This window comes from Panthera leo, chromosome B3 (assembly GCF_018350215.1).
Source record: "Panthera leo isolate Ple1 chromosome B3, P.leo_Ple1_pat1.1, whole genome shotgun sequence".
NCBI classification, from domain to species: Eukaryota; Metazoa; Chordata; class Mammalia; order Carnivora; family Felidae; genus Panthera; species Panthera leo.
In genome coordinates, this window is record NC_056684.1 from 46,840,844 (window position 1) to 46,864,879 (window position 24,036).

At 44.8% G+C, this 24,036-nt stretch overlaps 1 protein-coding gene across 2 annotated transcripts in view; it reads right to left on the reverse strand.

Moving 5' to 3' along the window:
• Positions 1-24,036, reverse strand: part of LOC122221987 (myocardial zonula adherens protein) — an 89,082-nt gene that overhangs the window by 60,542 nt on the left and 4,504 nt on the right. For both annotated transcript variants that reach the window (XM_042941913.1, XM_042941914.1), the window contains exons 2-4: positions 18,611-18,697; positions 5,316-5,471; positions 1,495-1,587 (exon numbers count right to left, since the gene is read on the reverse strand). In XM_042941913.1, coding sequence (XP_042797847.1) covers positions 1,495-1,587; positions 5,316-5,471; positions 18,611-18,697 — 336 coding nt within the window. The remainder of the gene's footprint in view (positions 1-1,494; positions 1,588-5,315; positions 5,472-18,610; positions 18,698-24,036) is intronic.

Here is a 24,036-nt window from a genome sequence, read left to right on the forward strand (position 1 = left end):
CAGCCATCTGACTGTTTCTCCACAGCACTGCTAACGATGTCTTGTCCTGTTCCTGCAGGTGTGCTGATCTCATAGGTAAAAGTTCCATCTCAGGCTGGTTTGCGTCTGCATCCCTCTTATTGGGAGTGGGGTTGAGCATCCTGTCAGACACTGAAGAACTCTTCACCTTCATCTTGCTGTAGGTTACTTGTAACAAATATTTTGCCTATTTTTATGGCTTGTGGCCTTTTCTTCTTGATGCCTGGGCACTTTTTTGAATACTCAGAAACTTAGCCTGTTATCTAGGAGATGAAGGGCAAATCACTTTTCCTAGGTTTGTCCTTGGATTTTGACTGGTGGCCCTGCCAGCACACGTCTTTCATGTCAGCATAGTCGAAATTACCAAACGTTTCTTTTATGGTCCTGACATGTCAGAGTAATAAAAAGCCTTTTTCACCCTTAGACTATAAGAGAATTCAAATATATTTTCTTCTGGCACTTTTAAATTTTACCTTCAATATTTAAATCTTTGACCTCTTTGGAATTTATCTAGATGTAAGTCTGTCCCAACAGCATATGCTGACTGGTCCATTTTCCTCCCTTTATTTGAGATGCTGCGTCTATAATATACTGGGGTAAATTTCTGGGCTTTTTCATGGATGCTTATTTATTTATGTGCCAATGTGATACTCTTCTAATCTCTGACGGTCTCTCAGTTTCTTGTAATATTAATAGAGCTAGTCTCCCTCGCTGTATTTTTCCCCCCAGAATTTCAACTGTTCATATTTATTTTCTGTATACTTTGGAATCACCTAGTCCAGCTGTAAAAGCACAGCATAAAATAAAAATCTGTTCGTATTTTTATTGGGTTACATTACATTTGTATATTAACCTGAACAATACTGACATCTTATGATGTTGGTGTTTCCCGTCTTAGCACATGGTATGTCTTTCCTCTTGTTAGAGTTTACTCCTAGGTATCTGGTGGTTTTCTGTTGCTCTTATTACTTCTAACTGGTTGTTTTTTGTATGATGAAGTCCATTTGTTTGTATCTATTAATTTTTTTATCCTGCTACCTTACAAAATTATTTTTTATAGTAGTGTTTTTTTCGTTGGTTCACTTGAGCTTTCTGGGTATATGATCATATAGTTTGTAAACAGTGACAGCCTTACATCTACCCTCCCAGTTTTTATACCACTAAATTTATTTCTCTTGTTTAGTTCTATTGGCTAGTTCTTAGGTACAATGTTAAATAGTAACAATGATAGCTGGCTTCCTTGTCTTGTTCCTGACTCTACAGGGAATGCTTTGAAGGCAAAGATTATTCTTGCCACAAAAAATATTCCTCAAAATAATAAGCTTAATTCTGTGATAAAATCTCATTTCACTTAAAATAGGATGCCATTCACAAAGAACATCATAAACTCAGATATGTTCAGGTACCAGCCACTGGGAGGGAGTTCTAAGACCTATCATCCTTCCATATTTCCAAGTCACTGGGACATTGACTTACTGACAGTTCCTGGGTGAGCTGTCGAATCTTCTGTCTCATTTCATCGTAGTCTCCATACATTCGCTTCCTTACTTTTTCCAAAGTGGCTCTCACCTGCAGCCCACAAAGATGCTGGTTAAAGATCAAGTTATAACACTTTTACATAAGACTGCCAAAACCCTAATTTAAGGGTTTTAAGAAACCCTAATGGGAAGACGGGCCCACACACACAAAAAACACACACACACAATTTTAAGTATGACATTAGGGAGATTAAGGGAGAAAAATCATCCTCACATCTAGTTAAGAGCCAGTGGTATTGTCCAAATAATAACAATGATAATAAATATGTACTATGATTGTATATAATTATTAATAAAGATTAATTACTAAATAATAAGCTCTGAAGAAAAAATGGTTTGTTGAAATTCACCTATCACCTATTAAACCACATTCAGGTAAGATTTACCTCTTTTTATTTTATTTTTTTTCTTGATTTACCCTTCTTTCTATTGCTTATTTTTCTAAGTACAAAAATTTTAACAAGTTGACTCTATAAAACAGGCAGCTAAGAGGAATCAAAAATCCAAAAAGCAAAAAGCAACTTCTAATTTTCTCTATCTCCACTCTGACCAACAAAGAGCAATTAAATACCTGGGATGTACAGCAGGGAATTAGGAGCCTAGAAAGCCCATAAATTTGAACATCAGTTCTTCGATAATCACAATAAGGCATGAAATAGAACAAAAGTCAGGGTGACCCCTAACATCTGTTTACATAATCACTGTTTAAGTTTTTTCTATAGTAGCACTTCTGGAGTGGTAAGGAGAGCCTTACAAATTTTGTAAATAAAAGCAAAAAACCTTGTCCCTGTCTCCTCCCTTCTTCTGCTACCCCTCTGATGGAGAACTCAGGAATCCTCCAACAGAAAAGAAGCCCCAAGGCATCTGTGCGGCTCAGTTGGTGAAGTGTCCACCTTTTGGTTTCAGCTCAGGTCATGATCCTGCCATTGAGCCCTGCATCAGGCTCTGTGATGAGTGTGGAGCCTGCTTAAGATTCTCTCTCTCTCTCTTTCCCTCTCTCCCTCTCCGCCTCTCTCCTCTGCTCTCACTCTCTCTCTAAAATAAATTTAAAACAATTTTTTTTAATTAAAAAAAAAAAAGGAAAAGAGGTCTCAAGGGAGCTCTCTATAGGGAGGCTCCAGAACTTCCAATGCCAGAAGGGCTCAAAGGCAACAGTTGGTTGGAATAACCAGTGTGCTGGGGACAGCATGGGGAGACTTCACCTTGAAGCTGCATTTGCACAGCTAGCACATGGCTTTAAATCAGACTGCATGTTTATTCAGGGTGACTGCATATTGGTAAATATTTCAGTAGGGGGTGCAGGAGAGGGGGGTGCAAGGCAAGAGGCCAAGCCTTCACTAGATGAATTCTGATAAGAGTCTACTTTCTTCCTGTCCTCTACAAACATTTTAGAAAAATGAGACCAAAAGCACAACTCTTCACTCTGGGTAGACAGAATGGCTTTCACTGTGGCCCTGAGTTGGCTCTGGTACTGCTCACCAGTGGGGACTGGGGGAGCTGGGTGGCAAATACTGCAGGAAGCTAACTGGGCCAGAGTCACTCATGGCAAGAAAGAACAAACAACCCCATAAACATGCTTAGGGATGAGCCAGTGCGAGATTGATCTGAAGCCAACTATAGAAGGTGGAACCTGGAAATTAATTTTTTAATGGAGGCTGGCAATTCAGGTCAGAACCACTCCTGTGACCTAGGCACATGTCATCCCTGGTTCACAACCAGCCTCCACCTGCTGTTTTTGTCTTGGGCAAATGGCAAGTCTCAGCCTTGTTTAAAAGGCTTACATCTGAAGCACTGCCATGTTATCTGAGGACTTTAAGTAAGGAGGGACTAAGTATTTCTGTGAGAAAAATACTGGAGACTAGGAATGTTCAAGTTGCTCTTATATATGAAAATCAGGAATGATATATTCTGAATGATTACAAATTGTATTCGGGGGTAGGATGACTAGGGATTTGAGATAACACATGTCCTATGCATTTGTGTATGTCTATAGCTCGTTTCGCTTTTATTTTCTCTATTAAGCATTTATTATACTACTTTTAATCAAAACAAGATTATGTTTTATTCCTTTTAATTATACAAATACCCATATCTTTCAAGACATGAAAGAAGGTGTCCAACAGTTATTTTTAATATTTGATCAGAGATGTTCTTTTAAAAAATCCATAAAAAGTTGACAACATGACTTTGTATCTTGTCTGCAAATGCACCAAATAAAATGGGGTGTGCAGGTTTTAAAAGAATTTTTTAATATTTATTTATTTTTGAGAGAAAGAAAGAGAGCACGAGTGGGGGAGAGTCAGAGAGAGAGGAAAACACAGAATCTGAAGCAGGCTCCAGGCTCTGAGCTGTCAGCACAAAGCCCAACGCGGGGCTTGAACTCAAACTGCGAGATCATGAGCTGAGCCGAAGTCAGATGCTTAACTGACTGGGCCACCCAGGTGCCCCACAAAGCTGGCAGTTTTGACTTTGGTGGCCCCTTCCCAAACTCTGCAATCTACACAGGAGAAAACTGAAGCCCAGAGAGAACAAAACCTTGGCTGGGCCAAAAACAGACGTGGTACCTCTGGGGTAGGCCACTGCCCCACCTGGCTCTGTTTCTCAAGAGCATTTTCTAGGCTACAGGTTGGTGTTCAGGGCCCATGAGCATCAAAGTAACTCATGTGCTCTCTATTTAATCACACTGATTTGGAAAACAAGGGCACTGAGAAGCCAAAATAACCAAAAAGGAATGGAGATAGATGGATAGATAGATGGATGGATGGATGGAGGGAGGGATGGATAGATAGATGGATGGATGGATGAATGGAGAGAAGACAAAAAGAAATAAAAAATTTAGAAGGAAATGCTACTTAACAACTGTTCTGGTTAAATGTCAGAATTATGGATTCATAATAAAAAATGTATGGATTCATACATTTTTGTATTTCCATTCTTTCTTCAAAGAGTGTGTAATTAAGAAGAAATGGAATATTAAACACAAAGAAATGGCAATGATTGGCCTAGGACGGACTGTATCTAGTGTGGTTGACTTCTCAGCATCTGTTTGAACATAATTAATTGGTCTGAACCAGCCATCATCATCAATCTCATTCTCCTAGGCAGGGGATCCATCCAGCGATAGATTTGGGAATGGGCATGTGACCCAGTCCTGGCCAATGAGACATGAGGAGAAGCCTAAAAGAGGGCCTCTAAAAAGAAACCAGAGATAAGCAGCCTCTTCTCTTCCTCCAGACGCCATCACATGCTCAGATGATGTCATGAGCCTGAGGATGAAGGAGGAAAGAACCAAGAGAAACTCAGAGAAGTAGGACTGGAGACTGGACGCGCCCTGCCTAGAGCCCACCCACCCCTGGACTTAGCCCCACATGACACAAATTTCCTTTGTCGGCTTTTCCGTTACTTATGGTGAAAAGCAACCGAATTTATAGTTTTCCAAACTTATATATTAAGAGTAGAATATCCAATGTAATAAGCAAAATCGCTTAAAAGCCTCTGTATCATTCATGGAAGGGAGTCATTTGGTCTCCTGAGTACCCCTGCTTAGTAACATCCAGAAGTTCACTCGGTACCTCAGTGCAGAATTACATCCGTATTTTTAACATTACCATAAAGATATGTAGAAATATTTCCACCCAAAACGGTGACGCTAGGAATTCTTCCAAAATGTCTTAATACGTTCACATCGATGCTTCTGACTCCACCTTCTCACATGCTACAAAAAGAGGATAAACAAACAAAAGTCCTTAAATGACTCACGTCTTTGATGTAGTTCATCTCTTCTTTCAGCTGATTGGTGGACCACCCATACACCACCATTTCTTTCTGTTCGTTGGGATCTGATCTCCGCACGACACCGTAGACAACACCCTGGGGAAGTTTCCTGGTCGGTTCTCCATTGCTTAAGTCAGGACGCTAAGAAGGTGGAAAGGAGAAAAGGGTAATGATCATTTAGGCCTCGTGGAAACAGCTGTGATAATGGGTGCACCATATATGGCTATGTGGGCTGTGCTGGCACAGAGGAGCCCAGTGGCAAGGAGAAACAGGGGAAACCCTGCCTGCTAGCTGTTCTCCCACTGGCACCCAGCATGGGTGGAGCCAGCCTTTTACTGTAGAGGAAGGGTACCTTTCTCAAATTTCTACAGAAACCCTAACCACCCACCCAAGAGTGGGCACCTTGCCCCGGAGCAGGGCACCTTTCTCATTCTTACAAAGGTGCCAGACAGACCTGTGTTGTCCATCATGACAACATCAAGTGCCTGCATTCTCACATTCCTAGTAAGCTGGTAATGCTGCTTTTCCCCTGATCTCGGTTCCTCCGTGTGCCCTCAACCTCATCACAAAACACATCACTTGCAATACAGGAGGCTGAGATAGTGGGAGAAGAATGTGGGCTGCCCCCTGGCAGCCACACTATCCCCTGAGGTCAGGACTGACTCTGGAGCCCGCTCTGAGAAAAGGAGGTGGGGGTGAGTACACAACCTGCTGTGACCATTCGTGAAATATTTCTGAAAAACCAGGCAGAGGCAGCATGACTTCACTCCAAAACCATCTTCCTGTGCCTTACTTCCTTCACCTGAAGCTTTGCTCAGGGTTGAAATGCAAATACCCTCGGGAAGGCGTAACATGGCCAAGTCCCAACACCCATGTAGACTATGAAGGCTCAAGAAGTGGGAGAAAGGGAACTTAAGATCTGTTCAGCCTCTACTATAGGTTGGGTGTGCCCCTTAGTACACCTAAGTTGTGAAGACAACCACCCTATGACGTGGCAATTGTCCTCTCCACTTTACAGCTAAGAAAAACAAAGCTCAGAGAGGTTAAATAACTTGCTGATAGTCACAGATCTAGATTCAAGACCAATTCTGTGTGACACAAAGTATACTTCCCCATACTGCAGGCTCTGTTAGATGCAGGGGGATGGAGTCAGCCTCCACAGCATAGAAGGGCGAGAAAAACCCAGGGACTGAGACTTCACAGACAAACCGGCCTACGTCCTATATCCCCTTGGGCTAACCCTGGTACTTTGGCAATCACCATGCAGAAGCCTGAATTCCATAAGAGCGACTCTGCCCTCCCACTGATTTTTAAGCCACTTTTGCAAAAATTCCTTCCATGCAACTCACACCATATTTTTTGGCAGGCAAAACTGTCATTTGCATTTTAAAATCATTCATCTGTGGCAGAATGAAAATCTTGTAAGTCCATTTCTTTAAACTTTGTCAAAGAAAAGTCTAGAAAGATACATGGCAAATTATTAACAGTAATGACCTCTAAGGAGGGGACACTGGGGTGGGCGGGGATACTGGGTATCGGGGTGACTTTCAATTCTCTCTTTATACCCTTTTGTATTGTTTCTCTTTGATGGGAGCTTTTTTAAAAAAAAAAAAACTAAAAAACAAAACACCCATTGCTTCCACCCTTCCATACATACTTGGTAAGACATAAGGAATTATGATGCTCTGCATTTACTTCCAGAAAATGATTCCACTTGAGGCCTTCATGTTTGGGCCCCACAGGCACTAATGTAACTCCTGAAATGTGTACATAAATTTAGATGAAGACGTTGTCAGATGGCTCTTGGTGGAATGATGAGCTGCGAGTCCAGGCCTCTGGTTTCCCAGACATAAAATTAGGAAGAGGAAAAGCTCTAATGAAACTCTCTATGTACCAGGAAACAAAAGCAAACTCTTTCAGTCAGACCCCACCCACTTCCTGAAAAACAAGCTGAGGCTGACAGAAGCAGAAATGCATTTCTGCAGAGCAAAGCCTTTCCCATATGGACCAGCTTTCAGGAAAAGGCTCAGGTGGCCGCACGCAGACCACTCTGCCTCCCTGCCCTGCCGGGACACGAGAACCACCGCCTAGGGAAGAAAACACACAAAATGTCACGGAAAACACAACAAGGTCTATGAAATTCATGGACCTAACGGTTACCCACGTGAACAGATAGCGAAGATCTGTTAAGTGAGAACCAGTCATTTCCCTATTCTCGTTTTTTTTTTCTTTTAAATGTCTGTTTGTGTGTATAAAACATTGGAAAGGATGGAACCCAGACTTTTAATACCAGTGTCTTCAGTTAAAACAGGATTTCATTTTTTCCTTTATGCCTCTTAGCCAAAAAAAGAGGGGGGGGGGGATTATTTTTGAATGGACAGCTTTCATTTCAACTTTCAAAAAACTAAACCTAAAAGAATATTACAAAGTCAGGGACTAAATAAGAGCCCAGAGAAGGGCCATGAGGATGGGCCATTCCCCGAGGAGAGGGTTCCTGAGGCAGTGTAAGCAGAAACTGTACTGTGACGGGGACAGGGAAGAGATGTTTGCCAAGAAAGCACAGGGGATCAATATTTGTTGTCTGCTTTATTATACAGTATTTTCTTTAATCCTCACAATAACCCTACCATGTAAATATTAGTTCTTCCAAAGTGCAACATCCAAGTGCCTGAGTACATCTTCCCAAATCTAAGCTCTTCCCTTGACCACAAAGCCTTCAAAATAGCTAAGAGTCAAGAGTGAAATTGAAAGTCATGTCTCCATGCGGCAGCCCAAACCTCAGGGGCAGGGAAGCCAAGACCATGGCCCCCAGTCCGGTAGGGCTACTGGGAAGAGGCAGGCTCAGGATGGGGAGGCCCTCGTCCAGCCTCCTGGGATCCGTCTTCCCCTCTGCCCTCACTGCCTCCTTTCTGTTCCTTTATCAGCAAACCTCTCCTTCTCACCACAGGGCATTATGCGGGCTATTCCCTCTGCACGCGGTGCCCACTGGTGGGCTGAAATGTCTCTCCTTCAAGGCCTCTTCAGACTGGTTAGGCCTCTACACCCTCACCACAACCACAGTGGAGTGATTATTAGTATCGTCATCTATGTAAGGCCTGCTCCCCAATCCACTGGGCCTCCTTTGTCTTCTTTTCCATCATAATCCCTGACATCTCACAGTGACAGACACTCGATGAGTTTCTCAATAAGTGTTTGCTGAATAAAGAGGGAGTTTTAGAAGTTGGAAGAGGTTCTGGGGAATTTCCCAGTATACATAAATACAGTCCAGCTGAAGGGAACACCCTCTGATCTTCTTAGAGGGAGGGACAGGGAGCTGCGGTTTGCCCCCATCATAAAATCTCTAGGAGTTGCAAAGGAGCCCGAGACTGCTATCATTGTGATGAAATGTAAATAAGCTCTTGGTGAAAAATTGGAGAACACAGGAAAAAGAGAAGAGAAGAGAAGAGAAGAGAAGAGAAGAGAAGAGAAGAGAAGAGAAGAGAACAAACAAAAGGAAAGGAAAGGAAAGGAAAGGAAAGGAAAGGAAGAAAAGAAAAGAAAAGAAAAGAAAAGAAAAGAAAAGAAAAGAAAAGAAAAGAAAAAGAAATGAAAAGAGCTGGCATGTTTGGCACTGTGACCATGGCTGAATTTTTCTCCTCTTGGGTCCTTTAAAATATCTCCCTATAAGATAAATATTAGTTTTTTTAGGCATGATAAGAGCATTGCGATTATATTAAGAGATAGCCTTTATCTTTTAGAGAAACATGCTTAAATATTTATGATATCTGGGATACAGGGTGAAGGAAGCAGACAGGAGTACAGACAGAGCAGGACTGAGCATGGGTCGAGGGCTTCAGGGCTGAGTGAAGGGTCAGTGATTTATCACATGATTCAGTTTCCTTTTGGAGATGTTTGAAAGTCTCTGTAATTAAATTTTTTTAACTTCTTTATAATGCTGCTTGGTTGATATTAAAATATCAAATTCTTAAAAATGTCCTAGGCCTAATAAAAGCCTCCTGGGTATGAAACAGTAGTAGGCAAAATTGCCTTGAAAACCAAAGCCCTAACAAATATATGAAATGAAAACAAAGTCCGTGCCAAAGAAGGGAAAAGGTAACAGCCAACTGAAATGCATCCCATAACCCCTACGTGAAATGCAGCATAATTAACAGCAGGCATAATCTATCTGTTTCGATAGAGAATCTCTCTCTCAGTTAAACTGTTCCCTGGGATGTACTCAGAGCTGACAACTTACTTACATGCTCATGCCTGTAGAAAGTGCCTTAGAAAGACAGAGAAACTACAGAAAAGTTACTCCCCACCTAAATTCCTGCTGCAAGGGCTTTATCGCTGCTGGAGAACAAGGGTCAGAGAGGTAATAGGCAACCATATTTCCCAAACCGGAAATCAGAATATTTGATCTTACATGACATGAGCTCCACAATGCAGAGACTGAATCTGCCGTGTTCACTGTAGTATCCCCAATACTCGGCATAAAGAGATGCTCAATAAATACGTTTGAAGGAAGGAAGGAAGACAGAATGTTTGGAATTGGGTCTGTGACAGAAGATTTGGAGAACCTGGTCATCTGAAACACTGATCTTCACCAAGGAAGAAAATCCTTTGGTGAAGAAAGGGTCTCAGGGAAGAAGTAACAGCAAACACACAGCTTAACATAAGTCCAAACCAATGGTGGTAACCCAGCCCCAGAGACCAGGACGGGCAGTGGTCACATGTCCAGTCAGCCCAAATGACTTAGATGGACCATTACATGAAGTAAATGACATGCCAACTAGAAGCTGAGTTATTTCCAAACCTTCTTGCTTTGAACCTCTCCTTCCAGCCAGAGGGCAGCAGCTGATGCAGGGACTGCTGAGCAATGAGCCAGGGGCATCCCACCCATCTTGCAGGCAGAGTGCTGGGGCCTGTCTGACCTGTGTGCCCATCCTAGAAAATTACTAGTCCCTAATCATTACTCACTTGTGACACCGTTTTGTCTCCTTGGAACAAGAACCAACAATATAGCTGAGCCGGAGAGCCTTCCCACAGCCTGGGAGAGAAGCAGGGAGGGGAGGGACAGACCAGTCTCCTCAAGGAAATGGAAATCTCTGGCTTATTAAGGTACTTGTCATTTCTGTGAATCTCAGACTGAAGAGACCATTTTATATAAAATCATCATGTCATGCTTGGACACAGACCAATAGTTTTGAATGCTTAACGATGAGAAGGAAAAGAAAATCCTCTAGCCAAGCAGAAATCCCCAAGAGACTGTAGTTCTAATAATAGTATCCTGATAGGAGGTAACTTCTTACAGATATTGTCTTCTAGCTTCTAAGCAGACAACAGCTCCTTAGGCCCAACAACTCCAGGGAAAATGAAAAGAGTATCTGGAGAAGAAAATCAGGAATTCTTTTGCTAGAACTCAGTCATAGAGTACACACCTTAGATAACCTTGACTGATAAAATATAAATATCCTAGACAGACTTTTCCTGATAGGAGAAAGTGTGCAAGTTGACATTCCCATGGCAACATGGCCACGGCACAGACCCAAGTGAGAACCGCAAATCCACCGTGTATTAGCTGCATGGCTCTGTGCTAGTTATTTACTGCACTGACTTTCAGGGTCCTGAACAGTACAGGGGGGATAACACCACCCACTTCAGAGGCTGGTTCCAGAAATACACAGAATAATGTACACAAAACCCGGTGTATGCCATGGGCCATACCAGTAGATTCTGATAGATTCTAGCATTAGTGGTGGTGTCATGTCTTTATATTTCTGAGTATCTAGGATCTTGCTAAAGTCTACGTGTTTGTCTGGATGCTTCTGTCTGTCTGCTTCCCTCTTATTGGGCCTTTTTGCTCTTTTCATCCCAGCCATCAGACTTGCTGTGACAGAGGAATGTTCACCCCTTGACTGGCCTTGTTTCTCTGCACGGGAAGACAATCACAGTCTCAGGAGGTCAGGAAAAAAGAAAAGAGAAGAGCTGTGTGGTCCAGTGGGTCTAGAAATGATACCCCACCCTTCTGTGGTGTCTGAGAAGGCTCGGGCCTGGTATACTGCTGCAGCAGCCGGCACAGCCCTGGCCTTACTTGAAATCACAGCCACTACACCTTTCCTCTTTTACCGATGGACTTCTCATATGTATTCAGTTGAATAAGGAGTTCCACAGCTAGAGAAATTTGGAAAAACAGTGACTCCAGGCTAATATTTACATTTGCTGGAAGAGAAAACTAAGGCCCAGAGATGACTCGCCTGGCCAGGCCACCATTGTGAAGGAACCAGCACTAGAACCCAGGCCTCTGCCCATCCTCATAGGGCTGCTCTCTCTGAGAGGCACGTGGAGTCCTGCACACCCTCAGCACAGCCCTGACCTCGATCTGAATCCTGGCAGGACACTCCCTCCCCTGGCAACATCCCATGATGTTGTATAAACAGTCACACCAAGGACAAGGACGAAGACTCAGCATGCTTACTCATCCAGGGCTTTTAAGGGAAAGGGGACAATAAAACTGAATGGCAAGGGTTTCCTCCTTTGAAACATTACACTGGGGTATGAAAGTTCCCCATTTTTCATACATACACCTGGACCTGCTCTCCCTCACCAGAGTTCTTAAAGGTCTAAAGAGAGACAGCTTCTTTAAAAACACAAGTCACTAAAGGACATCTACAATGGCAGCATGTTAACAGCTACTGAAAATATTATCTGCTTCAAATTACCCTGTCACTTTGCAAAAGACTTCACTATCACACAGACTCAGAATTGGGAGAGCTCAGGTCATGTTCACTAAAATTCAAGCATGCAGTGAGACCCCAATTTAACTGATAAATCTGCAACAGCTGGTGTTAGTTCTGTCTCTTACTGCTATGTGTGTGTCTAAGAATACACTGCATATAGAGTTACATGGAACAGGGGTATATACACTCACAAAATTCTTTGAAAATGATAGGGAGTTAATTTCAAAATATTCTACACCAATGTGAATTTTAATATTCAACAATTTTGTAAACATTATACTCCACATTTACCAATTTCTGAACATGAAATTTGTGCCCACAAACTAATAGCATTTCCTCTCCCATATTTTTAATGATTTTTAATATATAAATAAAAGCCCATGACTAATTTATCTGACTTGTTGATACAACTTAAGTTAACATTCCACAGGGGCACCTGGGTGGCTCAGTCAGTTAAGCGTCCGACTTCGGCTCCGGTCATGATCTCAAAGTTTGTGAATTCAAGCCCCGCGTCAGGCTCTGTGCTGACAGCTCAGGGCCTAGAGACTGCTTTTGATTCTGGGTCTCCCTCTCTCTCTCTGCCGTTCCCCAACCCCCGGCCTCATGCTCTCTCACGCTCTCTCTCTCTCAAAAATAAATAAACATCAAAAAAAATTTAAGATAACATTCTACAAAGAAACTTGTTACAGGTTGAATTGTGTCCTGCAAAAAAAAAAAAATGTGTTGTACCCCCTAAACCCCAGTACCTCAGAATCTGACCTTATTTGCAGATAGGGTGAATTAAAATGAGGTTATTGGAGTGAGTCCTAATCCAGGATAATGGGTATCCTCACAAAAAGGAGAAAATTTGGATACAGACACACACACCAGAAGAATGCCACAGGAACGCAGGGTTATGCATCCACAAGCTAGGGACCGCCAGAACCATCAGCAGCTGGAAGAGGCAAGGAAGGATTCTTCTAGAGCCTGCAGAGAGAGCATGGCCCTGCTGACGGACACCTTGAGCCCAGACTCTTATCCTCCAAAGCTGTGAGACAATGAATTTCTGTGGATTAAGCCATGCAGTTCATGGTACTTTGCTATGGCAGCCCAAGAAGCTAATACAAAAACCGAATCTTAAGTCACTCTTTAAGCACTTATTATGTGAAAGGCAGGGAGCTAGGCTCTGGGAAACAAAATAAAAAGACATACCCTCGTTTCAAATGGCTTTGGGTGAAATATACATGAAGAACAAATGTTAGGAAAACACAATCATCCTCACTGGTCATCAGGCAATGGGAATGTGAGATGCCTCAAGAGGCTCTAAAACAGAAGAAGAATGGGGTCAGAACCCTTTCTAAATGAGAATACCTATGTTCCATTCCAAACGTAATGCAGCCTAGAATTTTCTGGGTTCATACAAATAATCCAGATTTCATATGTTTAAATACCAAAATAATGGTAATGTGGTGATTAAATATCTGTATTCTAAAAAATACCACCATGTGGAGAACACAGAAAACTGGCATGGCCAAGAGCTGACGGGTAGGGTGAGCAACTCCCCAGAAAGCTCAGTGCCGTGACAGCATGAGTTCTCTGAGGTCAAGTCTGCCGAGAGAGGAGACCAAGCCTAAGGATATGGCAGATGGATGCTCAGATTTATGGAGAAGGACCTAAGGACAGCAAACAAAGATGCTGCAGGCACAGCCTAAGAGGAAGATGCCGGAGAGACAGTTGCAGGAAGGGGCATGACTCCTGGAGGGTCTGATGGAGAAAAGCAAAGAAAGGACTGGGCTTGGCACTCAAAGAGCTGAGATTTGGTATTGAGTCACTGCCTCTGTAATCAGTATTACAGGGCACTGTGGGGGTCACTCCCATATATTAGCTCAGTTACTCTTTGCAACCAGGCCTTACTGTGCTTCCTTTCAGGGTAAGTAAACCAAGTAGCAGAGAAATAAGTGTTTGGGAGCTCAACTGTGGCCTGCAAAAGGCAGTCTCGGGGCAGTAGGTACCTTCTATAAGAGAAGGACTAAAAGCAGCAGGCAGGAATGGTCTGCCACAGGGCAGGAAGCCTCTCGCATACGCCCCAGGAACCCAGAACTCCAAAGAAAGACACTGCCTCTGCTGTGATTGCTCCCAGAAGTCTCCAAACACACCATCACAAAGCTGGGGAAAATATACCATCTGCCACACCCTGCCTCTGTGAGTGAGTGATTCCTCTCCAGTGATTTCAGGAAGAGTGCACAGAAGAATGACCCAAATGGCAGGGCATCTATGTGTGGCCAGCTGCCCCATGGAATCCCAGGCCCTGAAAATACACTCAGCACCTTCCATGACTGTGTTAAAGAATAAGGCCCAGGCCTGCCCCCAGTCAGCTACAGCTCTAACAGGGTCCTGGATATTGTCTGAGCAGTGTCGCTTCATCAGAAGCCCATCAGGCCTTTGGTATCTTTCCGCTTCCATACCTGAGCGAGCTCCAATCCCCCCACCTTTGCACACCACGGGCCCCTCCAAGGAACCCAAGTCATCTCACCAGGGAAGGTCATCCAGAGTTCTTGGCACCTTGCAGTTTTGAGGGTTATGGTGTCCCAGGGAGGGGCAACAATGCTGATGGCACATGAGAGCAGGCAATCCCTTTCAGGGCCTCCTTGCTCGTGCCTGGCCTCTGGCTCCCAGTGACTCAAGTCCAGGAATCTGGCCAGAACATGGTGACGGAACCACTCAGAACAGCCTCACAGTTACCACCCGTACCTTCGAGTGCAACCACCACCCAAGGACGTCAGTCCTGGGGAAGCAGCCGGCCCAACCCTCTCCCTGTCCACGCCAGCTCTTCTGCAGTGAGTCACCAATGCATTGCAGACGGGCACTTAGGCTGCATACCGGGCCCACCCAGTGTGAGAGGGCTCACAGCACATGCTGTCTTCACAGCTTCTGCCCTGTGCTCCTCGCAGCCCTGAGGTTCTCACGTACCCACAGGAGGAGCCGGGGAGAACAGGAGGGACCCTGGCCCCCACTAGCAACACTTTTGCCTGGTTTATACATGAGGGCCCAGAATAACATTTATTTTCATTTAAAAAACAAAAACAAAAAAGAGACCTATTGCTTTGAAAAGTTTGAAAAGCACTGTTTAAGACAAAGGGGCTGATCGAAGTACACGACTTGGTTACCAACTCCCGCTTGACATAGAACACATGCCTTCCATCCTTGGCAATGCTTGATTCCTCTTAGTGGGGACGCACCCTCCAAGGGCTCATAGCACCAGGGTCAGTGCCCTTCATCAACATCTGCCCAGGCACACGGCTCAGATCTAACTCCAACAGAGCAAATCTCCCACCTCCCGTGCCATGCATATGGGGCAGCCACTACGGCCCTTGTCCTGTCACTCTCTCCAGCTTAGGCCACCCCCTCAAAAAGTGCTCCTTCGGGTCATCTGGGTGGCTCAGTTGGTTAAGTGTCTGGTTCCGGCTCAGGTCACAACCTCGCGATTCGTGAGTTTGAGCCCCACATCAGCCTCTACCAGTGCTGACAGCTCAGAGCCTGGAGGCTGTTTCAAATTCTGTGTCTCCCTCTCTCCCTGCCTCTCCCCCACTTGCGCATGCACGCATGCTCTGTCTCTCAAAAATAAACACTAAAACAATTTAAAAACAACAACACAAAAAGTGCTCCTTCCGATTCCTCGTGCGCTGAGCAGCCCATAAGCTCCTGATCACAGCTCAGGGCCAGTTCTCTAAAAGAACAGTCAGGGCAGCAGAGAGGGCAGAAGGGGACACCCCCCAGCAGCACAGCACCCCACTCAATCTAGTCAACAACAGGGATCCAGCTGGGTCGTTTGGGTTAGGAGCTTTTACCCCCAAACTTTTTCTTCAGACAATGTTCAAAGCTACACACAGGTCGAAAAAATGGTTTGACTATATAACCAAAGCACCATCATCACAAGGAAGAGTCACATTTAGTTCAATAATATCTAACATGTGGTTCATATTCAAAAGTGTACAGTTATCCCACTATGACTTTTACACTTTTTTTTATTTTTTTGATCCCTGATCTAACCAAGCTTCACTTGTTACATTTGATGTTAACTCTTCCTAGCCTCCCTTTGGCCAACCGTTTTTAAAGAATGTCCCACATTTTGGGATTTGCTATTCCCTCATTACTAGATTCAGCTGAAACCATCTGGCACAAATATCACACAGGTGATACTGTGCTTTACTTGACTGCACCACCTCGGAAGCCCACAGACCAGGTTGGCCCACTACTGCTAAAGCCAGATTGGACCACGTGGTTGAAGCGCTGGCTCCCAGACTGCACCACTGTGCCTTTGCTTTTTTAATGTTTATTTTTGAGGGAGGGAGGGGGAGAGAGAGAGAGAGAGAGAGAGAGAGGGAGAGAGAGAGAGAGGGAGGGAGGGAGGGAGGGAGGGAGGGAGGGAGGGAGAGAGAGAGAGACAGAGAGAGAGAGAGAGAGAGAGGGAGGGAGGGAGGGAGAAAGTGAGCGAGCACGAGAGCAGGGGAGGAGCAGGGAGAGGGGGAGACAGAGGATCTGAACTGGGCTCAGAATTAACAGCAGAGAGCCTGACGCGGGGCTCCAACTCATGAACCGAACCGTTGAGATCATGACCTGAGACAAAGTCGGATGCTTAACCGACTTGGCCACCCAGGGGCCCCTGTGTGTTTTGAGTGTGGAAGTGAAAGTAATCTATGAGGTGACACTCTGGGACCATGTGAAAATACTGCTCTACAATAACCTTCCACTAACTAGTCTTTGCATCCACTGAGGAACCAACCTGGGGTTATAAAATAGGGACTTTCCAAATTTGTCAGTTGAAGTTCTATAAAAGAGCTTTTGCTTTTTAAATCTCTGATGATTACTGTAAACTACTGAATCTTTTTTTTTTAATTATTCAATGTGTCAAAGCCCATTACTGTCATCATTTTCTGATGGGATTTTGTTGTGAAGTTTGTTTTAAGTTTTGATGTAAAGTTGTTCCAATTTTGCCAGTGCAGTGAGACCACTTTCAAACCAGCTTCTGGGTCCTTTGCTCTGACCCCATTTGGGTGAGTGCCATCTTGCTTTCCGGCATGAGATGTTCCAGGTTCACCAGGCACTTGCCTTGTTCCCACCTGCAACCAGCCATTTTTCTGGATCCTTTGGTGGGACTTCTCCTCTCTCTTTAAGCAGATAAGCAACTCTACATTCTCTAACTTTGCACCTAATCATAACCTCATTTTCCTTCCTCCTTCCTTTCTCTGTCACTCATTATTAAAATTAGTTCAGGCAGCTTGGTCCTTAGAGAAAGCAGGGAAAAGAGCCTAAGAGAAGGGAAGGAGAGACAAAGCCCAACAGTAAATTTAGGGACATGATCAACCATTTACCACTCAATGAAGAGCCTCCTTTTCCACAGGTGGCCACGTGTGGTCAACTTCACAGCAAGGCTTGTCATTGTCATTCCATTTATAAAACTTATATGATCATATATTAAATCATTTCACTGTTTTCTTTTATACTTACACAAAATATACACACAAGAAAAATTACTACCTAACCCCTGGCACTCTCATCCCCTTCTCTTGCTCTAGGTGTCTCCATCAGCACTTACTACCTTCTAAACTCCATAAAATATGCTTTATTTAAAAATTTTCATTCTCCTCCCAACTGGAAGATAAGTTTGGTGAGTGACAGGCATGTTTTTGCTCACTGCTTTGTTCACTACTCTACTCACAGTGTAGTATATACTATGGTATACTATACACACATGCACAGCGCCTGGAAAACAGTAGGCACCCCATAACTATTTGTGAATGAGAAAAATGGCTTGCCCGGGACAACAGACCCGGAAGTGAGTGGCACCTCCTATGCAGCCTTTAAGTCTCTGCTTCGGTGACTCCCCAGGCAGTCAGTTATTCCCTGCCCCGTGGTCCTGGAGCCCTTCTTGCACTTCCGGATCCTAACACTTGAGTGTCACATCAACCTTGTTCATAGGTCTGCCTCACCCGAAAACCTTCGAGCTCCTCCAAGACAAGGACAAGGTCAGACTTATCTTCATGGCCCAGCACCTAGCACAAAAATCTGATGACCTCCCCCTCCCTCCAGCCAAGTGCCCTCGCCCCGTGCCCGGGCTGCCTGCTGGGCTTTTCCTCTCCAGGAGGCCTCCACCATGAGCTGGGCCTTCCACCTCCAGCTGCTGAGAAAGGCTCAGCCGCAGGCAGCTCACAATGGGCCCTTTGACTCAACAGGACTGGGCTCTTTCAGGAAAAACTCGTTCCCTGCCACAGCACCTGCCACTAAGGCCAGCGTCCCCACAGCTTTGAGGCAACACAGAGCCAGCGTTCACCAGGAAACAAGAGCAGGGGCAGGAGGCCAGCAGGGCCAGCCGGGCAGGGCAGTCTGGCTTCTGGGAAGATGGAAGATGGGGTGGCAAGGTCGAGAGGGCTTTTCATCAGCAGATCGCTGACATTCAGACTCTGTGAATACACTGGCTAGAGGACCGGGGTGGAGGGGTGGGGGGTGGACGTGGGGGATGGGGTGAAAATAAAAGAGAGTAAAGATGAGAACTTGTCAGAGCTTTGCTCGGAGACGGCTTACTTGTTCTTTTCTTTCGACCTTCTTTTCACCTGACTCTGGAGCTGGACTCTCGGGAGGTACAGTCAGCCGCAGTCTGCAGACATTTGCCTAGGAGAGACGGAAAGGAGAAGCCAGTTACAAACCCGTGCCAGAGGTACAAAGAGCTGGGTGACCTTGTGCTTCTCGGTGCCGTCTCCCCCACTTAGCAATGAGGTGATCGTACCAACCACACAGGGGACTCTGAGGATAAGACCAACGTTTGCCTGGCCCAGATCAGGCAACTCACCACCCTGCTGCTCAAAATGAGGACATTACCGAGTAATGTCATAGCATTCAAACAAACAGAAACCCAAGATGACAGATATCCTTATAAAAGGGGGAAGTTGCAGACAGACACACATACAGGGAGAACAGCATGTGAACATGCTAAAGAGAGAAGCCTGGAACAGATCACTCCCACACAACCCTTGGAAGGAACTAACCCTGTTGATACCTTGATTTTGGCTCGAGTTCTGTAACAGTATGTATAGAATGATCGTATCTCACCTGCACTGGTCAAAATACAGCTAGAGGGACAAAGGCCAAAATATACACAGTGGTGACTGGACTGTGAAAGTGCTTTCTCCTTGGCTATATATTGAACTTTTCTCTAACAGACATGTATATACAGAAGCACAAAGTTATTTAAAAGTCTATATACTCATGTTCGTATCAGCACTATGCACAATGACTGAAAGCGACACAAATGTCCATCAGTGGATGAATGGATACATAAAATGTGGTATATACACAGAACGGAATATCACACAGCCTTAAAAAGGAAGGAAATTCTGACACATGGTGCAACATGGATGAACCTTGAGGACATTATGCTAAGTGAAGGAAGCCAATCATGCAAAGACATGGGTATGACACAATGACAGCTCTCTCAGCTGTATGACTCCACTTATACAAGGTATATAGAATAGTCAAAATTCCTAGGGACAGACAGCAGATCAGTGATTGCCAGGGGCTGAGGACACAGAGAAGTGGGGAGTTATTCCTTAACAGGTATGGAGTTTCAGTTTGAGAAGATGATAACATCCTGGAGATGGATGGTGGTGATGTTTGTACAACAATGGGAATATGCTTAACGCCATATGTCTATTTCACCCCAATGTCACAGCCAGGACCTGCTGTGATTTCCCAGGGAGAAGTGATCTGGCCATTGGAAAAGCCCAAAGAGGGCCCCAGCAGCACCCAGAGTACCCAGCCCCATTGGCTTGTCCCTGTTATAGGCTGCACTGTGTCCCCCTAACATTTGTATATTGGAGTCTTAACCCCAGAACTTCAGAATGTGACCTTATTTGGAAACAGGGTCTTTACAGAGGTTATTAAGTTAAACTGAGGTCATCAGGGTGAGCCCTAATCCAAAATGACTGATATCCTTGGGGCGCCTGGGTAGCTCAGTCAGTTGAGCATCTGACTCTAGATTTTGGCTCGGGTCATGACCTCACAGTTGGTGGGTTTGAGCCCTTCATCAGGCTCTGCACCAGTAGTTCAGAACCTCCTTGGGATTCTCTCTCTCTCTCTCTCTCTCTCTCTCTCTACCCCTCTCTCTGCCCCTCTCCTACTCACTCATACACGCACACTCTCTTTCTCTCACTAATTAAACAAAAAAAACTTTATAAAAAAAAAACAGAAACCCAAAATGACAGATATCCTTATAAAAAGGGGAACTTGCAGACAGACACATATATAGGGAGAAGAGCATGTGAACATGCTAAAGAGAGAAGCCTGGAACAGATCACTCCTACACAGCCCTTGGAAGGAACTAACCCTGTCAATACCTTGATTTTGGACTTCTAGCTCCCAACCAGAGGATAATAAATCTCTGTTGTTTAAGCCACCTGGTTTGGAGTACTTTTTACAGCAGCCCTAGCAAATTAATATACCCCCTGACCTGGTCTGCACCCATCCACAGGGTGGCCTCTGAGCAAACCACCCTGCAGCCCACAAACCCAGAATGGGATGGGATTGTAAAAGACCTTTTAAGTCCAAACTGCCGACCTACAGAGGAACCCCCCTACCCACCAATGTACCTTCCAGGTGGGAGACTGAGGATAACATTTTCCATGCACAGGTAAAAGAGCCCATGTGGGATATATGTTAGCACTTCCACACACATGGTCACCTACCTTCGAGATACCCCATTTTGCTACCCAGCACCTCCAGCTTCCTGTTCCCTCAGAACTCCTCCCTAATGGACCTGGGGTTGCCCTCAGGGCAGGAATAGAATTCCCCTTTCTCTACACAGGCCTCCTTCCCTCTGAACCTCTTTTCTTCTGGATCTAAAAACTCCAGCTCTTTCAACTCAGTGACTTGGTTTCACAATCACTCTCCATCTTTACGTTCCTATGGGCAAGCTTCATCCCCTCATAGCCCCAGGACTACATGCCTCCAATGTGGCCAACTTTGCACCAAACCTTCAGAGCTCACCATCAGTCATGTTGGCCAAAGACAAACCACCCATTCCAGCTAGGGGGCAGCTCTCCCAGCTGACAGGCAGTAGCACCGATGGGAATCCGAGTTCTGCCAGAGAAAGGCAAACTTCTGACTCCAGGCTGCCTGGACCGGTTGAAACCAGCTGGCATTTGCACAAACATCAAAGTGTAACTCACACCAGGTAGGCAATCCAAGTCTATGATGTTCAATAATCTTCTGTGATAGGCTGCTCTAATCCATAGCATAATTTTGCAGAGAAAAGGAAGTGCTTTTCTCCTGCACCCCATCCGATGCACACACATGTATACACACGTGTGTAAATACATATACAGACTTGCACAAGTGCACACACACACACACATACATGTGTCAACACCTACTAGCTGTTGTTGCTCCCACAACAGCAGGCTCAGTCCTGTATTCTGAGCATTGAGGAAAACTGAATCTTACTTAGTGGGAACACCACAGTTATGGGATTAGCTGTCCCTACAAGCAAGGGAATCTTCCAGTGGACCAAAAGCAGGAAGGTGGTAGATTCAGTGTATTTCATCACTAGGTTACAGAGCACCCACTACTTGTAAAATATTTTTAAGGGCAATGAGGTTACCAAGATAAAAAAGAAACAGCCATATTCCCAAGAGCTCAGAATCCAAAAACATACCCAAACAAAGCAAATAAGAACACTCAGTGTAACCAACACAAAGTCCTGAGAGGCAGGGTACCTTGGTGGTTAAGGCATGGTAGAACTGCATTTCCTTACATAGCAGTAAGAATATAAGAAAAACAATAGTCTTAACTGGACATGGGAGTATACTGAAGGCTCCTAGAGGTGACATTTGAGCTAGGTATAGAAAGATAATAAGACTTTGCAGTTCACTGAGGTTTGGAGAATCCATCATCAGAATAACAGCAAACAACTACCAGGCAAGGAATTTGCTCCAGCCTGGCCAAAGGCACAGATGTGCGAATGTTCTGAGACTCCAAGTGGGCCTGCAGCCTACACTAGAGTGAAGAGGAAAACAAACAGGTAGGGGCCAAACTCTAACAAGCTACAAATGCCTGATGGAGAAGTAAGGTCTCTAGTGGAAGACAATCAGGAGCCATTCAACAATCAAAGCCATTCCCTTTGGAGGAAGGGACTAACACTAAAATCTGAGTTCAAGGACTCAAAAAATTGAGTACTTCCCATTATATTCCATGTATTACAACATGAACAGAAAGGAAAAAATAGGGGGAGAGATCAAGCAAGCTTTGTGCTTTGTTTTTGCTATTCTTACAGTGCTTAGCATAGTATCAACACATAATGGGCACTTGCTCAGTAAATTAAATGTCAGTATGAGTTTCTTTTTAAGATGAATTAAAACACAGTCTGAAACTCCCCAGAGAGCCTTCCACTTTCTTCAAACCAGCCCCTCTGGTAGGGACAACAGGGAGGAGCAGCTAGTATTCAAGCCTCCTCCACATGAAAATTCACAACAAAGCCTTGTCTGCAACTCAGGGCACCTGGGAGCTCCCCCAAGTCCTCTGGGGCTTTGTTTCTGACCTACCCACCCCCTCTTTGTGGAGGCAGAAGGCTGGGTCTCCATCTATGGGGGAATCTAGAGATCCACATACCATCATGCTCTCAGCCTCAGCACCTGGGCTTACCAAAGAGAAAACTATCATCTCGAATAAAAAGGGGTGGAGAAGATGACCCAGGGATGGGGTGGGGGTGGATGGTCTTGCTAATCAGTTTACAAAGATTTCCCTAAGGAAATTAGCCAAATGTATTTACATTTCTCTAAGGCCTGGTCCACTTTGTGACTGTGGGTTCCTGCCCAGTTCCACCTAACAAGAGCAGGTGTGGTCCCTGTGGTTGTGGCTGGAAGGACACACACCACACTCTGCTCAGCACAAGCATAAAATCTTTGGAGTATGTGGGTCAGGCTATGTGAGACACGGCATGCCCCACCTGGAGTAGGCCTCTTAACTCAGCTGTGGCCCTGAACTTGCAGGCCTGATGATCTACATCAGGGTGGGGCAAACCTTTTCTGTAGAGGGCCAAATAGTAAGTATTTAGGTTTTGCAGACCACCATAAAAAACATTCATATCTCAGAGGCAAACAAAACAAGCCAAGAGGGCCAAATATGGCCCAGGGGACAGTAGCTTATCTGCATACAGGGACACTTTTTGTAGGTGGTATAAAGTGCTCTAGAGCCCCTCTTTCCTGTGTCAGGACTGACACCAGACAAAATTCATGAAGACAAGGACAGTGAGTGCTCCTCCTTCCTGCTCTCAATGGCTCCCTTCTGGACAAGCACACAATGTGCCCAGGAATGCCATAATACAGACAGGAAATGCAGGTAAGGGAATGCACACAAATAGCAGTGCGACCTGGGGTGTTAGGACTTCCTGCTCTGCCCCCACCCCCCCACCTTGCTCCTTCCAAACTTGAAGGAAGCTTCCAGAACACTGTCTCAGGAGGGTATTTCCAAGAAAGCTATAAGGAGACAGTGATAATTCAAGAGATAGTTCCCATTCTTGGCTGCACATTAGAATCACCTGAGGAGCTTCCTGAAAAATACTGGTGTTATTCTCTACTTTCAGACGTTCTCATTTAAACAGTCTGGCTTAAATGAGTCTGAGGCTTAGATATTTTAAGCTTCTCAGTGATTCTACATATAACTAGGGTGAACCACTGACTTAACCAATGGAATGAAACTCCAACTTGTTCAACAGGATGAGGAGACTGGAATATTTGGAGGCTTTCCCAGAACCGTCAAACTCTTCACCTGGGCCAGCACTCACATCCATCTGTCACCTGCTTCCTGCCCAGGTGAGCCAGAGGCGATGGGCTGGCTTTAGCCCAAGCTTCTCTTCCTGGTTTCCTGTTTGCCAACTGAGTGTGAAGTGTGGCTTCTTTAGGACCCTGATGACACACACCTCTTTTTACATACCAATTACACCAGGCCTGGGGAGGGAG